The sequence below is a fragment of the Hibiscus syriacus genome, unplaced genomic scaffold, assembly GCF_006381635.1.
Source record: "Hibiscus syriacus cultivar Baekdansim isolate YM2019G1 unplaced genomic scaffold, ASM638163v2 tig00111151_pilon, whole genome shotgun sequence".
Classification (NCBI taxonomy): domain Eukaryota; kingdom Viridiplantae; phylum Streptophyta; class Magnoliopsida; order Malvales; family Malvaceae; genus Hibiscus; species Hibiscus syriacus.
The window spans coordinates 2292889-2309589 of NW_024062999.1; the positions used below are offsets into that span (position 1 = coordinate 2292889).

Sequence of the window (16701 nt, forward strand, 5' to 3'; positions counted from 1 at the left end):
TCTGATGTCTCCACGTGATCCTCCTGTTCTGCAAGTAGATCCGACCCTTTCTCATGATGATCAGTTTACTCCTGTGAGAGACCCTCCCGTCACCGGAGATGAGGATGCTGACGTGAATGAAGACGTCATTAATAGAGATATATTCCGCATGTTTCAGAGAGCTGCCAGAGTCCCTAGTAATATGACTGCGGTTGAGATTTCAAATTCTTTAGTCTCTGCTGGTGTAGTTCCATTCGAGGGTATTACGGGTGGACCCCCGATAGATTTTGAGTATTGGCTGGAGGACATAGAGAGGATTATGGATGAGATGGACCTCGGACCTGAGCAGAAGTTGAACGGGGCCCTAACTATATTGAAGAAAGAGAGCTTTAGATGGTGGCAATCAATTTCTGGTAGTATTCCGAGAAACCAGTTAACATGGGATCTTTTTAAGACTCGCTTCCGGAGTCGCTACATCGGAGAGAGATACTTGTAGGAGCGACGTCAGGAGTTTCAGAATCTGGAGCAGGGTAATATGTCTGTTATGGACTACGAGGTTGAGTTCATCAGATTGAGTCGTTATGCTCCTGGACTTGTTGACACGGAGCCAGATCGATGCTTGAGGTTCAAGAATGGACTCAGGTATGAGATCTGGAGTCGAGTCGCTACCCACCGTGAGAGGAATTTTGATGCCTTAGTTGAGATAGCCAAGACTGCTGAGGAAATAGAGCGAGTGGGTATGGAGCACAAGAGAGATAGTTATCGAGCTCAAACCCGATTCAGGAGGCCTTCTGGTTCTGTTGATTCTTCTGCATATCCTAGCAAGAGATGCAGGAGTGAATCTTTTTAGAGAGGCGGTGCGAGTGTCAGGCTTGTAGCATCCGATTCTTCAGCTGTTCAGTCTTCTAGATCTATTGATTCTTCCGGGTTGCAGCCATGTAATTATTGTGGAAAACCTCATCCTGGGGGGATGCATAAACAAATTTGGTACCTGTTTTAAATGTGGTTCTGGTGACCATTTTATAAGGGATTATCCAGTATCAGTTACTACAGTTCAGACACCAGCTCGTATTCCCGCTCGTACTCAGAGTACCGTTTAGACTCCAGCAGGGGGTTATACTCAGGAGAGGGCACCTGGATCGGCTAGTAGAGGTCGAGCATCTCATAGTAGGGGTCCAGTCAGATCTAAGGCTAGACAGCCTGTATTGGTTTACACTGCTAGACTTCGACAAGATCGTGATGGGCCTAATGTGACTGCAGGTACTGTTACTATTCATTCAGTTCCCTACTTTGCATTGTTTGATAATGACTCTACCAATTCCTATATATCGCATTCTATTTCTGAGGGTCTAAATATTCCTGTTGAGAATACTGAGCATTCAGTGATAGTTTAAAGTCCCTTAGTCAAGTCCATTATGTTCGATCGTATTTTTAGACAGTGCCATATAGAGATCAATGGGGAAATTTTTCCGGTCGACCTGATGGAGTTACCTTTGGAAGAGTTTGATTTGATTCTCGGCGTAGATTGGTTAGACAAACATCGAGTAAATATTGATTTTTTAGACCAAGAGAGTTGTTCTGAAGACCCTAGATAATCGAAAAATTGTAATGATCGGGGAACGTCGTGGATTTTTTACGAATGTTGTGTCTGCTTTGGTAGCTGAGAAGATGATCAGGAAAGGTTCTGAGGTGTTTCTTGCTTATATATTGGATACTAGGAGTTCTCAATCTGATATTGAAGGCATCCGGATTGTTAAGGAATTTCCTGATGTTTTTTCTGAGGAGTTGCCTGGATTACCTCCGGATAGAGAAGTTGAGTTTGAGATTGAAGTCTATTCTGGTTCCACTCTGGTTTTAATAGCTCCTTATCGTATGCCCCCAAAGGAGCTTAAAGAACTGAAAGTCCAACTTCAGGAGTTGTTGGATAGGGGATTTATCTTACCTAGTGTATCACCGTGGGGAGCCCCAGTTCTCTTTGTCAAGAAGAAAGATGGGACATTGAGACTTTGTATTGATTATAAGAATCTGAACAAGCTCACGGTTAAAAAAATATCCTTTGCCCAGGATCGATGATCTATTTGACCAATTTCGAGGGTCTTCTATCTTTTCAAAAATAGACTTGAGGTCTGGTTATTATCAACTCAAAGTAAAAGACTCGGATATTCCGAAGACTGCTTTCCTTACCCGGTATGGGCATTATGAGTTTTTAGTGATGTCATTCGGGTTAACAAATGCCCCTGTTACTTTTATGGATCTGATGCATAGGGTGTTTCGACCTTATTTGGACCAGTTTGTAGTTGTGTTCATTGATGACATACTGGTGTATTTTAGAAGTGAAGAAGAACATGAGGAGCATTTAAGGATTGTTCTACAGACTCTAAGGGAGAATAAGCTATACGCTAAGTTGAGCAAGTGTGAGTTTTGGCTCAGCGAAGTGACTTTTCTTGGACATATCGTTTCTACTGATGGTATTCGGGTGGATCCAAGCAAAGTAGAGGCTATTCTGAACTGGAAGCAACCCAGGAATGTTTCTGATATCCGTAGTTTCTTGGGCTTAGCTGGTTACTACCGTCGTTTCGTTGAGGGGTTCTCCCTTATTGCAGCTCCTCTGACAAAACTATTGAGGAAAGATGTTCCATTTGTCTGGTCTGAGAACCAACAAGCTAGCTTTGAGAAATTGAAGACTGCTCTAACTCAAGCCTCAGTGTTGATTCAGCCTGTATCTGGGAAAGATTTTTCTGTCTACAGTGATGCTTCTCACTCTGGATTAGGATGTGTTTTGATGCAAGATGGGAAAGTTGCCGCTTATGCTTCGCGTCAGTTAAAGCCGCATGAGCGTAACTATCCTATTCACAATCTGGAGTTAGCTGTCGTGGTTTTTTCTTTAAAGATATGGAGACACTATCTATACGGGAGAAAAATGTTATATGTATACTGATCATAAGAGTCTGAAGTATCTGCTTACTCAGAAAGAATTAAATTTGAGACAGCCTCGCTGGTTAGAGCTTTTAAAGGACTATGATTTAGAGATAGAATATCATCCAGGAAAAGCTAATGTAGTGGCAGACGCCTTGAGTCGTAAGACGATATCATATCTCAGAGCCTTATTTGCTAACTTGAGTTTATTTGATGATAACAGTCTGTTAGCAGAGTTGCGGGTTAAACTCACTTTGGCCCAGAAGATTAAGGCCAAACAACTTCTGGATAGCTCATTGCTTCCCATTATTGAACAAGTTAATCAGGGAACGGGTTCATAGTATACTGTGAATCACGATGGTATTTTGTGTTTTCACGGTCGTTACTGTGTACTTAAAGATGATGAGTTAAGACGGGTTATTCTTTAGGAGGCTCATAGCAGTCCTTATGCTATGCATCCTGGCGGGGACAAAATGTACAATAATCTCAAAGAGCGCTACTTCTGGACTGGTATGAAAAAGAATATTTCAGATTTTGTGGCGAGTTGTTTGACTTGTCAGCAGATTAAGGCAGAACACCAACATCCATCTGGATTGTTACAGTAAATTAAGATTCCTGAGTGGAAATGGGAGCGCATTACAATGGACTTCGTTACTGGTCTTCCTCTGACTCCTTCCAAAAAGGATTCTATTTGGGTGATTGTTGATAGACTCACCAAGTCAGCGCACTTTATTCCTATCCGAGTTAACTATTCTCTGGACAAACTGGCTAAGTTGTACATTTCGGAGATTGTTAAACTCCATGGTGTACCGTTGTCTATCATATCTGATCGAGATCCAAGGTTTACTTCCAGGTTCTGGAAGGCTTTGCACGAGGCTCTGGGTACTCGTTTGAATTTCAGTACAACTTTTCATCCTGAGACTGATTGACAGTCTGAGCGAGTTATTCAGGTGTGGAGGATATGTTATGGGGTTGTGTGATTGATTTCCGTGGTAGTTGGGAAGATTTCTTGCCACTAGCTGAGTTCGCTTACAATAATAGTTATCAGGCGAGTATTCGCATGGCACCGTACGAGGCTCTGTATGGACGTAGATGTCGTACTCCTATATGTTGGACAGAGTTGCTTGATAGAAAATCTTTGGGTCCAGACTTGGTTCGAGAGACTGAAGATACTGTCAGATTGATCCGTGATTGCTTAAAAGAGGTATTTGATAGGCAGAAATCATACGCAGATAAGCGATGTAAGGATATCGAGTTTGAGGTTGGGGATCAGGTTTTTCTCAAGGTATCCCCATAGAAGAAGGTATTGAGGTTTGGACATAAGGGTAAACTGAGTCCGTGATTTATTGGGTCGTATCGTATTTTGAAGAAAATTGGACCTGTTGCTTATCAGCTTGAGTTGCCTCCCCAGCTCAGTCGTATTCATGATGTTTTTCATTTGTCTATGTTGAGGCGATATCGGCCAGATCCAGATCACATCATTCAGGTTGACGAGGTAGAGCTGAGACCTGATTTGTCATATGAGGAAGAGCCTATTCAGGTTTTAGAGAGAGATGAGCGAGTTCTTCGGAATAGGCGTATTCCAATGGTCAAAGCTCAGTGGAGTAATCGTAGCCCATCAGAAGCTACTTGGGAGACATTGGAGTCAATGGAGGCTCAATTTCCTCATCTATTTTCATAAGGTAAATTTCGAGGATGAAATTTCTTGTAGAAGGGGAGAATTGTAACAACGTGGAAATTTAAAAAAAAAGTATGTAATTGAAATTTGAGGATTTAATTGTGTAATTGATGAAAAATTGGGGACTAAATTGAAAGTTTTCAAAATTTGTAGGTTGTTGTAGAGTTTAAGGAAATTCAGGGACTAAGCCCTGAATTTAACCAAAAAAGTGTCGGCATGCACTCTATTAAATGTTTTGAATCAGATTTGCGGGGGAATTCATAAGCATAATTTGCTAAAATTCCTTCCCACCAACCACTCCTTCCAAACCCGATTCCGGTGTCGTCCGAATTCCGATCGTCATTTTGAAACCACCATCGTGTTCATCATCGAGCGAGGAACAAACCCCTTAAATTAATTGAAGTGAAACGCTGCCAAACGCCGTGAATTTCAAGTCAAATTCTCGACTTTTTTAGCTCAATCGCCGAGAAAATCTTAAATTCATCGTCGATCGTTGCTCCGTTTACGACACCTCCCGCACCATCGTGTTCCTAATGCTGTTCCGAGTCCGCCGGTGTCATCCTTGGTCTCCGTCGACGGCGGCGCGTGGGGAGGTGAAGCGGTCAAAGTTTCCGATTTGTTGAAATCGAGCTCTCCACCGTTCAAAAATTTGAACCGAGCTTTGTAAGTATCTCGAAATCGCTCAAAATAATTTTTAGAAATTTTTCTGTAAATTTTCCGGCACTTATAGACGCCGCAAGCGCACCCACGTGCCCCCACTGCACGTGGGGAATGCAAAAATAACCGGTTTTTAAAGGTTTTGACTGGTTCCGACCCGACCCGACCGTTGACCCGACCCGTTGACCCGACCGTTGACCGTTGACCGGTGCTATTTTAGTAATTAATTCGAAATAGGTGCCATTTTAGTAATTAATTTAAAAAGGGTGTTATTTCTGTAAAATGGTTGACAGTTTGTTGAACTCCTTTGACCTGAACTTTGACCAGATTTCACCGACTATTAAACGGCTGTTAATCTTTTCTGAGAATACCTATCCTGACATTTTTTGACGTTCCGAATTCGTTTTTGGGGTCCGTTTTACCAAATTCAAATCCGAAAGTCTCCAAATAGTCATTCAAACCCGTTGACTTTGATTTTGACCAAGAATTCAGAATTTCTGAAGGTCATACTTTATGTTTTTAGACGTTTTGAATTTGATTCCGAAGTCTGTTTTGCCAAATTTTGACTCGAAATCCCTGAAACGAGCATGTGAACCCAAAAGGCTTAGTATTTTAATATTTTAATTATTTATTTGAGATTTGGTTAAGGAATTGATTCAATAAAATATTTTATAAAGGTACTCATGTTTTACCTGAGCGAGGATCAGTTAGGTCTGGAGTTGTTCGTTCGTCAGATCAGTCCGAACCGCGTACTACAAGAAATACCCGTAGGTTCCGTATATTATTAAATAAAGATTAAGATTATTTATACTAGCATTCCAATATAGTTTTTTTTCTAATTCGTAGGATCTAGCGCTGCAACAGAGCGTGATCGACAAACTCAGTAATAGGCTTCCCTATCTGATTTCTCAGACTGTTACAGGTGTGTTTCCCGACAGTGTTACATTATTACTGTTTTAAAATATATATCTGAATATTGTGTATCTGATATCTGATTTACCGCATATTTCTAATATGATTTCTGGTTACGATATTTTATACCGATTCTCTGAATACTGATTATCCGATATCTGAATTTCCGTATACTACTGATTTGTCTTCTGATTTCCGTATTTCTGTATATGATTTCCAAACATGAACACTTTTATGTTTTAAAGAATTAATCATGGTTTTCATTCAAATACATTCATGAACATCTCTATCATTGAGGGGTATTGTTGAAGGAAGTATATCCGCAGGTTCCTCGGCTTTGTGCTCAGGTCCTTATTTGTTGTGTGGGCTGGGTGTATGGTTCTGGGGAACCTACACATTCTGTTGTGATGGGCTGGGGTAGTGTTCATATTTTTTTTAACGACATAATTGCATAAACTAATTTTACTGGAATATTTTTATCAGTATGTTTTTATATACACTGTATGGAACACACTGGCCTTTTTAGCTCATTCTGTAGTTTTACCCCTTTTCAGATAACAGCAAACCGTAAACTATTAGATTTGGCATAAGGGGAGATCAACTACTTATTTTGTACGAACTTATATCTCTATATGTTTTTCAGTTATGTTTGGTGACATGTATTTGCTATCATTTTGGATATATCTGTATTATTAACATTTTGTTCTATATTATATTTAATGTATTATAAGATGTTTTAAGAAAAAAAAATCTCTGAATGGGATATGTGTCTACTTAGGTTTGAGTCTAAATTACAGACCGAATCTGGAGGTTACATGAACACTCCTCCAGCATGTTCTACGATACTAAGGCTCGAGCAAAGACATCAGAGAGGAAATAAAGATGACACAACTGATTGTAATATCAAACATAGACGGAACAAAATTTTAGCAACAAGGCAGATACCAACTCAATCATGGGTCTTACCATACTTGTATTACACAGAGCTTAGTACTAAATAGACACGAATTTTACAAATATTTTTCCCAAACGAAACTCAAAGCGACGTCTATCAGAACTTGTTAAAAACTATAGTTGACTGAATCATCAAAACATCTAAGACTAAAAAAAATGAAGTCAACAAAAAATTCAAAGCATTTAGGGCATTCACAGACTACCAAGTACAAAATTTAAATTCACAAAGATAAGTTTTTTTAAGAATCCAAACTATCATCTGTTCGAATTGAACGATTGATCTTTCAAGGTATACACGATGGTCACACAATTGGCTCTTACAAATTTATGATGTGCACTTTGAGGTCTAGTTCGATCATCAAACTTTATCGAAAATCGGTAATGAAATATCATTTTAGAAATCACGACAATAAATTCATCAAGATCAAAGAAACTCAAATTTGAGTGAACCCAACGAGTACTGAGAGATTATAAAGAGCAAAATTTACAAAATTTAAGTTCGCAAATCTGAATTTTCAAAAATTTGAGTCAACAATAGACTAACGAGTCCCTTAACAACCAACATACAAATCACCACAATAACGACTACGATTAGGGCCTAATGCGATTGTTTTAGAATTCATACGACACTTGTCTTCATAGGACATTCAAATAAGGAATATTATCACGAACATCATAGTATTCTTTTAACAAGGCTGGAAAGACATTCACTTATTAATACAAGAAAGATATATCATATTTGAATACTAACATCATCTAAAGATTATATGTAAAAATATCTTTAAAATTGAGGAGACTTCCCCTTATTAAATCAACGAATGATATATTCGATGGTTCTCAATCTAAATCCAACACATAAGAATGCCATTGAGTCGAAATGGCAAGATCATAGTGAAGCTTTAAATTTATTAAATTTGTGGAGACACTTCTCACAAGTGTCATCATCCGAGTTAAGGTTAAGAACCTATGATTTATGTAAGAATTAAACAAAAGACAGCTCTTAAAACATATAGTTTTTTTAATATAAAATTTGCTCCCCACGAGTCATTGATTTGTAGGAATAACACGCATCTTTCTCCCACAATGACCCGATTAGTTAACCATGGGTCACATATATGAAATCTTAGAATTTAACTTCATATAAAAGCTTGACATAATTCTTTTAGAATAAAATACGACCATTCATCACTATAGGATATTCAAATCAGGAATGATATCTTGAAAATCAAGGGTATCAACTTAACAAGTGAAAAACGTTCGCTCGTCGGAGTAGGGAAAAGATCCACTGGATCACATACATATATCGTTTAAGAATCGCAGGTAAAAATCTATCAAATTGATAGGACTTGATCTTATCAAAGTAGAGGAATTATCTATCCAATCATTATAGATTTAGAGTACTTACAAGACATCATTGATGGAATCAACCATCATAATAATGAGATCACATCAGAGTCTCAACTCTTTGTAAAAGTTCACGAGTATAAATCACTATGATCATCCTTAAAAGCATGCTCATGAACCTTCTATCGGGGTAAAGGTAGGGAAACAATTCTTAATAAAAGAGATGTCTTATCAAATTTGCTTTTATAGGTCAACAACTCAAAAATGAACACCCACTTCTTCCATAATAATTTGATCAATTGATTGTGCAGGCATACAAATTTTATTCTTCTTATAATTATTATCATGGAAATCAAGTTTCCATAAGTAGACTAGTAAAAATGTTTCCCATTCATTGTATACTGTGATATCCAAGACACGATTAAGGAATAAAATTCAGCCCACATACATCTATAAAATTGACTAAGGAGGATAGTCGAATCGAATCTTGTTCTAATATATCACTCAACACTTCAATGAGATTACATTTCCACATATATTTATCGTTTTGGTACAAATCTTCTCTTTTCAGCCTTATAATAATGCTTTCTACACTTTATCTTAATATTTATTCACAAATTCATAAATCACTTTCTTAGCTTTATCCACAATGAGAGACTAGGTTCCTCAGTAAAATCTTTCCTAACATATTTTAGCACCTTATATGATAAACTCACTAAAGTTCTCATTCTCAATTTAGTCATCTCAACAATTTTCTTATAGGTTTTTCTTTGTTACACATTTATTAATTAATGCTAACACATTAGCTTACTAATTAGAGATGGATGAACAATATAAGTCTCAGTCTGCGAGTATACTCCGTAACTTTTTAGGGCAAGTAGGACTCGACCAGGTGAACCTAGAATGGACTTAGCTCTAACTCTGATACCACTAAATGTTATACTCAAATTTGAAGACTTAAGTGCCACACAGAATCGCCGAAGTGACTAACCATTCTTTTTTGGTACTCTGCTAAGACTCTTTCGATGATATCATTATCCTATCACACTCTATGAAACCTGAAACCTATGAACGAAAACACATTCCGAACGTTAAGCTTGCAAGTCCTCGTTAGATAATATCTATATTATACTACATGCATTATAACATAACCATGCTACAAGTATAATCAGAGAAGCAATGCTATTATGTTCTCATTGCTACAAACAATTTATCCAAAGTACATCCACTAACATAAAAGTATGACTCTCATGTTTCTCTTAATTCATATCTAAGGGTCTCACCATGAGTATACATATATTGGTTTTAATCACAATATCATACGATTATGTATCATCGTATGCAACACAAAATCATCAAACAAATAAGTTGGGGTAGACATCATAGTGTAGTCGAAGAGTTTACTGTATCTCGAGACTGACAACCATCTAGCCTACTAATGATACCATCGAGTACCTAAGGTGAGTTCTGAAATTTCTACATCAGAAACGTGTACACGATTAACTTACTCATTGTGAGAACTCAAGTTATTTGCACCCAACTAACAAATTAAGTGCTTTGGCACAAGGTGTGATATATCTGGATATTTGTAGTCAAACAAGAAGATCATAGTGTACACACAAACAATAGGGAGCCCATAGGCCACACATATCAACCAATGCCACACAAGGGCAAACAAGGTAGCTCAGCTACTCACTAACATAGTTCATCACAATCGAGTGAGGTCATCCCTCAGTCAATATTATCTTGCTCGTTCTCTCATCTAAAATGTTATGCAACAGTTCTTTAGTTTTTTAGTGTTTTATGCCCTTAGAGCGATTAATACTCATATTTTTCAACTTGGTATATTATTATGTTGTTATCTTGTCATTATTACCAATTCAACATTTCTAGACTCCTCACTCGAGTCTCAAAGTTATTATTCATTAACTTAATAATTCAACTCTTATTAGCATATGTTATTTTATTCACTTAAGGGCGGTTTAGTAAATTTAGCCCCCTAAGGGTATTCCAGTAATTCACCCACTTACAAGTATACCATATGTTTAAGACTTATGGAAAGAGTACTTAATTAATTATCAGAGTCTTAATACCTTTTCCCATCTGTATAACCGACTCCCGCTATGGGATGTTAATCCTTCCTCATGCCCCGATTTATGATTTTCACATACAAAAATTTGGTATTTTTTATAAGATAAAATATTTTATTAAATTTACTCGAGTTTAGGTGTTCTAATTACACCTAAAAATTGATTGGTGGCGACTCTTATCTTTTCATCTAAACCCTTTTCCAAAAAAAATTCATCATCGTAATTTTTCGACTTTTCCTTGCGACACATTTGAATTATTATTCCTTAGTAAGAAGTCAGTTCCCTTGATAAAAGGTCAATGTGATAAGATCTTCATCATTCTTCAAGGATCGAATCAAATGAGATTTCAAGGATTGAATCAAATCAGATAACAAATGGATAATAATATTTTTATTTTAATGTTATGATAATAATATTTGATATTTTAATAATATAATATTTTTATTTTTATTTTAATATATAATTAATAATATTTATTATTTTTAATGTAAAGAAGAAAGTTCGAATCAAGCTAGAGAAATAATATTGACTAAATTATTCTAATATTTTAAAATTAATATTATTTATTTTTATAATAAATGATAGCGTTTTTTAATATTCAATATTTATGATGATTATTTTTTTTAAAATAATTTATTAACCAATGAAAATGACTTTAACCTCATTTCAAACACTGTAAAATAATTTGGGAAGCTATTTAAAAAAAATCAATTCATTTTAACTGAATTATTTTCTAAAATATGATATCAATTACAATAAATCAAACATATCCTAATATGAATTGATGTCTACTCCAACTCTGACTACAAATAGTAAAACGTTAATTTGATTTAATCTCTTTCAAATTCAACCTTAAAATGTAATGACATATCTAATCCAAACTGATTTCACTTGAGATATATTATTAAAAGATAAAAAAATTAAAAATATGGCAGAAAATTATTTAAAAAAGGAATTTGATTTAATCTTATCTTTCCAAAAGGACCCATTTTGAATCGTTTGGCTCTCATTTGCCAACAAATGACCAGTGCAGACAAATTGAACAGGAAAAGAAGAAGGAAGAGGGGAGTCGACTATGGTGTTAGCCTCCACACGGGAAGGCGATGGTGATGCAAAGGTATATTTATATATTTTAATAAAATAGAGAAAGATTAAAGAAGAGACTAATAAAATAATTCCACTCAGCAGGTCCAGAACCACCGACTGTCAGTACCAGTTCTCAAAACACCCTTTTAAGCATTGTTGGTGTTAGCCGTTGAACGTTGACTTTCGCCTGATTTCTCTATTTTTCGAGTTTCACTGCCGATCTTTGCTCTGTGTTTGAAGATATGGCAGAAGCGATTGTTTCGGTGATCTTGGAGCAGCTGGCGGCAATCACAATCGATAAAGCACGTGAAGCCTGGAGTCTAGCGAGAGGTGCTGAGGATGAGGTCAAGAGGCTTGAAAGCAACTTCAAAGCACTCCAGTTGGAGCTTGAAGATGCTGAAGAAAGAGAATATCAGGACAAGCGGGTGAAACACTGGTTAGACAAGTTCAGAGATGTTTCTTATGACATGGAGGATGTATTAGATGACTGGGAAGCTGCAGTCCGGCAGTTGCAGAGAGAGGGGCGTTCAGTTCGAAAATGGAAGGTATGTCCCTTTGTTTCATGCTTTTCTTCTGGTTCCCAATCTGTTATGCGTTATGGTATTGCTACCAAAATAAAGGGAATCAATGAACAATTAGACCAGATTGTTAATGACAAAGTTAGGTTTGAGTTGATAAAAAAGGAGAATAAGGAACACAAGCGGCCACTAGAGACCACTTCTTTTGCGGATGTTTCGGAGTTGGTTGGTCGAGATGCAGTAAAAGAAGACATAATAAGGATTTTGCTATGTGAGGAAAGGTGTCGGAATGTTCCTATCATTACTGTAGTGGGGATGGGAGGGACTGGGAAAACAGCTCTAGCTCAATTAGTCTATAATGATTCTAGGATTCAGACTCATTTCAGCAAAACAATATGGGTTTGTGCCTCGGAACCCTTCGATCAAAGCCAAATTGCACGTGCGATTCTAGCAGACCTTGACATTGATGCATTCGTATCCCTCAATACTCCAACGCTACAAAATGTTTTACGTATAATCACTGAAAAGCTTAAAGCAGTGAAATTCCTTTTTGTTTTTGATGATGTGTGGACGGATGATGATCGAGAATGGCAACCATTGAAAGCCGTTTTTAAATACGGGATGCCTGGAAGTTGGGATTTTAGTTACAACTCGTAATGAGTCGGTTGCTAGGCGAATGGAGTCGTCTCATGTTGTTCCTTTAGAACTGTTACCTGAGAAGATGTGTTGGTTGATACTTGCTCAAAAAGCATTTATTGGAAGGAATCAGGTGAGTTGTGAAAATTTGGAACACATTGGGAAGGAGATTGCAAAGAAGTGTGGAGGTTTACCTCTTGCAGCAAGGACTTTAGGAGGTCTCCTGCAAAACAAACGAGGAATAGATGAGTGGCAAAATGTTCTGAATAGTGTGATATGGAAATCAGGTTTTGGTAAAGAAATATTTTCGCCTCTGTCGTTGAGTTATTATGATTTGCCCTCGCCGATAAGACGATGTTTATCGTATTGTGCAATCTTTCCTAACAGCTATACAATTAATAGAGATGAACTGATCCAACATTGGATGGCTCAAGGTTATTTGAATGCCGATGACAACAATGTAAGGAGAGAATTGAAAGGGAAAGAGTACTTTGAGTACTTAACCACCCGTTCCTTTTTCCAGGATTTTCAAAAGGATGCTCATGGCAACATAATTTCCTGTAAGATGCATGATCTAGTACACGAGTATGTCCAGTTTTTGACTGAAGACAGATTTGTGACGGAAGAGCTGGTAGGAAATTTGACGTTGGACCTATCTTCCAGAAAAGTTCGTCATTTGAGGTTGGTAATTCGAAATTGCAAGTCTTCTCCTTTGTGCATATATGGCATAGAAAAATTACGAAGCCTTGTGGTAGCCTCTGATGATAAAACATCCGGTGATGCCTTCCATGATTTGATTAGTCGATCCAAGCTTCTAAGGTTATTGGAGTTTGATTCGTTTCATCTACGCCCTGAAGAAATCGTCCTTGGCATGGACAATTTGATTCACTTGAGGTACCTTAGCTTGATATCTTGCTCTGGATTAGAAAATTTACCTGAAGCAGTGTGTGAATTGATTAGTTTACTATCTTTGAATCTTAGAGACTGCTTGAATCTCCATAAGTTGGCAGTTGGGATAGGGAAGCTGATTAACTTGAGGTGTCTTTCTATCAAGGACTGTCCACGTCTGACTTACTATCCTAAAGGGATCAGTAATTTAGCCTCTCTCGAGTCATTAAGCGGTATCAAAGTGAGAATAGATCAAAGTGATGGCGATCAACTCAGCATCGGAGATCTCGAAAATTTGGACCTCCTAGGAGGAAATCTTTCTGTTGAGCTGATAGGAGATTCAATAGATTGGAATGAAGCTAAGAGAGCCAAGCTTCACATGAAAATACATCTGAAGAGAATGGATATATGGATCTGCTCCGGAGATTTAAAGGAAGACGAGGTACTACAAGCTTTAAACCTGCCATCCAACTTTCCGGTAGTGCTGTTCGATTACCGAAGGTGGTTCAACTCTAATGATGCTTGCATAAAGAGGCTGACGATAAAGGAGAAAATTAGAGTCTCTCTCTATGTTCAAAAAGCAGCACTTCAGTTTATAGATGCTGCAGTTGGTAAGAAAAGCTAATTCTTCTTTTATGATTAGTTATTTTTACTGGCAATGAGTTAAATTTACTGTCCCGTTTTAATAGGAAAACCGGGACGATCAACTTCTGCCGAAAGTAGTGAGGATCCAACCGATTGAAAAGAAGCACAAATCATGTAAAAACTTGCAGGTTTGGTTTCCTCAAGTTCTTCATGAATTTAAATTTACAATTCCATCACTCAATAACCATTATCTGCTACATAATAGCTAATTTGAGCAAATACTTTTGTGGGAATATAATTGTCAACAGAGAGAGGTGATGTTGATGGAGAAAAAGAAAGCACGAGGAACGACATGTTGAATTTTTGATGTATTCAAGTAATGTGTATAATTTGTCTAAAATTGTATTTGATTTATTTCTCCAAGCATTTAATTCAATATTTGTAACTTTATTATGTGATTTTGATTACTACTAGAATATGTTCTTTGGAACCATATGTTCGATATGAAAGGTGACTGATGTTTTTGCTTATGAGGCTCTGGATATCATCATATTTTCTAATTGGCTGCAATTAGTTCATTTTTTGGATAATTGTTGTTTTATTACTTAAAATGTTCCAAGCTGTACATAAACACATCTGCATTTTCGACTCTATCTATACATTTTTTTTCTCAAAACAAGTGACATCTTCTTTCCAATTAGGGATGTAAAAAATTGATTCGACATGTAAAACTGACTGAAACTGATTTGAGTCAAAACTATTTTTACTGAGTTGTAGTGATTTGAAACCAACTCAAGTTAGAACTGATGTCAACATGAACCTAAGTTGGACTTGGAAATTGTGGATTTGAACCCGAATTGAACCGAAAATATGATAATTGAACCTGACTTACATTGACTGATATCAACCCGAGACTAACCTGGTAAATAATTGGTATTACCCGACCTGTTTTCAACCTGACATGTTATGAATCTGACCTGTAATTGACATAAACTGTAAATTATCCGACTTGTTATTGAACTGATCTGATATTTACATGACTTGATGTTTACATGATTTTATATATTATCATTGATGAAATTATAATATTTTAATGAAGTTATGAGATTTTGAATTTATAATAAATCATACTAATTAATATGATTAATTTTTAAATGTTATAATTAAATATTAATTATGATAATTAAATTAATAAATGGACTTATTATATTAATTTATAATTCTTATGATATAAATATTCAATATAATCATTAATTTTATTTTACTAAGTAATTTATTTATTGAACATGATTAATTAAATTAATTATAATGATTATAAGTTAGAATAATTTATTGGCATTGAACATGATTAATAAAATTAATTTAAATGTAAACTATATAGTGTAACTTATGTTTTATGTAATAATTAATTAATAATGTAAAGATAATTTATCTAAAAATTATAACATATATATAAAACATAATATAAAAGATGAATTTAATTGATATTGAAAATATGAATATCATTTGATTGAAAATTTGAATAACATAAAATTTATGACAGTTCAAAACAATAAAATGAACAAAAATAAAGTTAAAATTTAAGTTATCGGATCTTATAACAAAAGTTTTATAAGGCTAAAAGACTTACTTTGCTACCAGAATTTTCTTCATCGAGCTTTTGAATCAAAATATCTAAATGCCGCTAACATTGTTAAATTACGAGCAACTTTTCAGCTTTAAAAGCCGAAATGCCACCAACATAATTTAACATGAGTAACCATTTAGAAAAGAATTTACCAAACCCTTACAGAATCAAGCATTCAACAAACATTTAATAACAAAAACAATATCAAGCAAAATAAGGAAAAAAAGCAGCAAGAAGCATTTAGAATGATGCTTGTTGTAACTTGTAAGACACCCTATAAAAACAGAAGCATTAATAAACACATCGAAAAATTAATTGAAAAAACATAATAAATATAAAAATTAATTTAATAAACATAAATAAACAAAAGTTACCTTGAAAGGGAAGAAATAAGACAGAATTATTCACAAACCAATTCCAATGTTTTGACTTACTGTTAAACACCCTACAAAATTAAAATTAAAATCACTACTAAGCAATTCGAAATATTAATGAAATTAAAATAAAAATAAATAAATAATTTAATTACCTTTACATAGTAGATTCATTAACCACAATAAGATATTATTCATCCTTTTCTTCAGGCTCAAAACCATACAACCAATTACGGGTTGTTACAAAAAATCTCAACATTTTTAGGTAAGAGTTTAGCTCTTAATTGTTCAAACTTCGACCCCACTAAAGGAAGATTCAGATGCAACTGAAGTAATTGGAATAGCCAATATATCTCTCGCCATGAGAAAGTATCGGATAAGAAATAATTTGATTTTTCCAATACTCCAAAATATCAAAGTCAGATTCTTCAGTACGAGGGACAATGGGCAAATTGAT

At 35.8% G+C, this 16701-nt stretch overlaps 2 protein-coding genes across 3 annotated transcripts; both read left to right on the forward strand.

Moving 5' to 3' along the window:
• Positions 1-11524: 11524 nt before the first annotated feature.
• Positions 11525-14773, forward strand: LOC120154814 (putative disease resistance protein RGA3). Of its 2 annotated transcripts, none has more exons than XM_039166460.1 (4): positions 11525-11647; positions 11716-14269; positions 14348-14431; positions 14552-14773. In XM_039166460.1, exons 2-3 carry the CDS (start codon positions 12811-12813, stop codon positions 14398-14400), a joined length of 1512 nt encoding a protein of 503 aa, XP_039022391.1. In that variant the 5' UTR covers positions 11525-11647; positions 11716-12810; the 3' UTR covers positions 14401-14431; positions 14552-14773. The 2 variants fall into 2 exon arrangements, with proteins under 2 accessions (XP_039022391.1, XP_039022389.1); XM_039166458.1 differs by having other exon boundaries at positions 11719-14269.
• LOC120154918 (disease resistance protein RGA2-like) lies at positions 11859-12791 on the forward strand. The gene has a single exon (XM_039166541.1). The coding sequence runs from the start codon at positions 11859-11861 to the stop codon at positions 12789-12791; it is 933 nt and encodes a 310-aa protein (XP_039022472.1).
• Positions 14774-16701: the final 1928 nt, after the last annotated feature.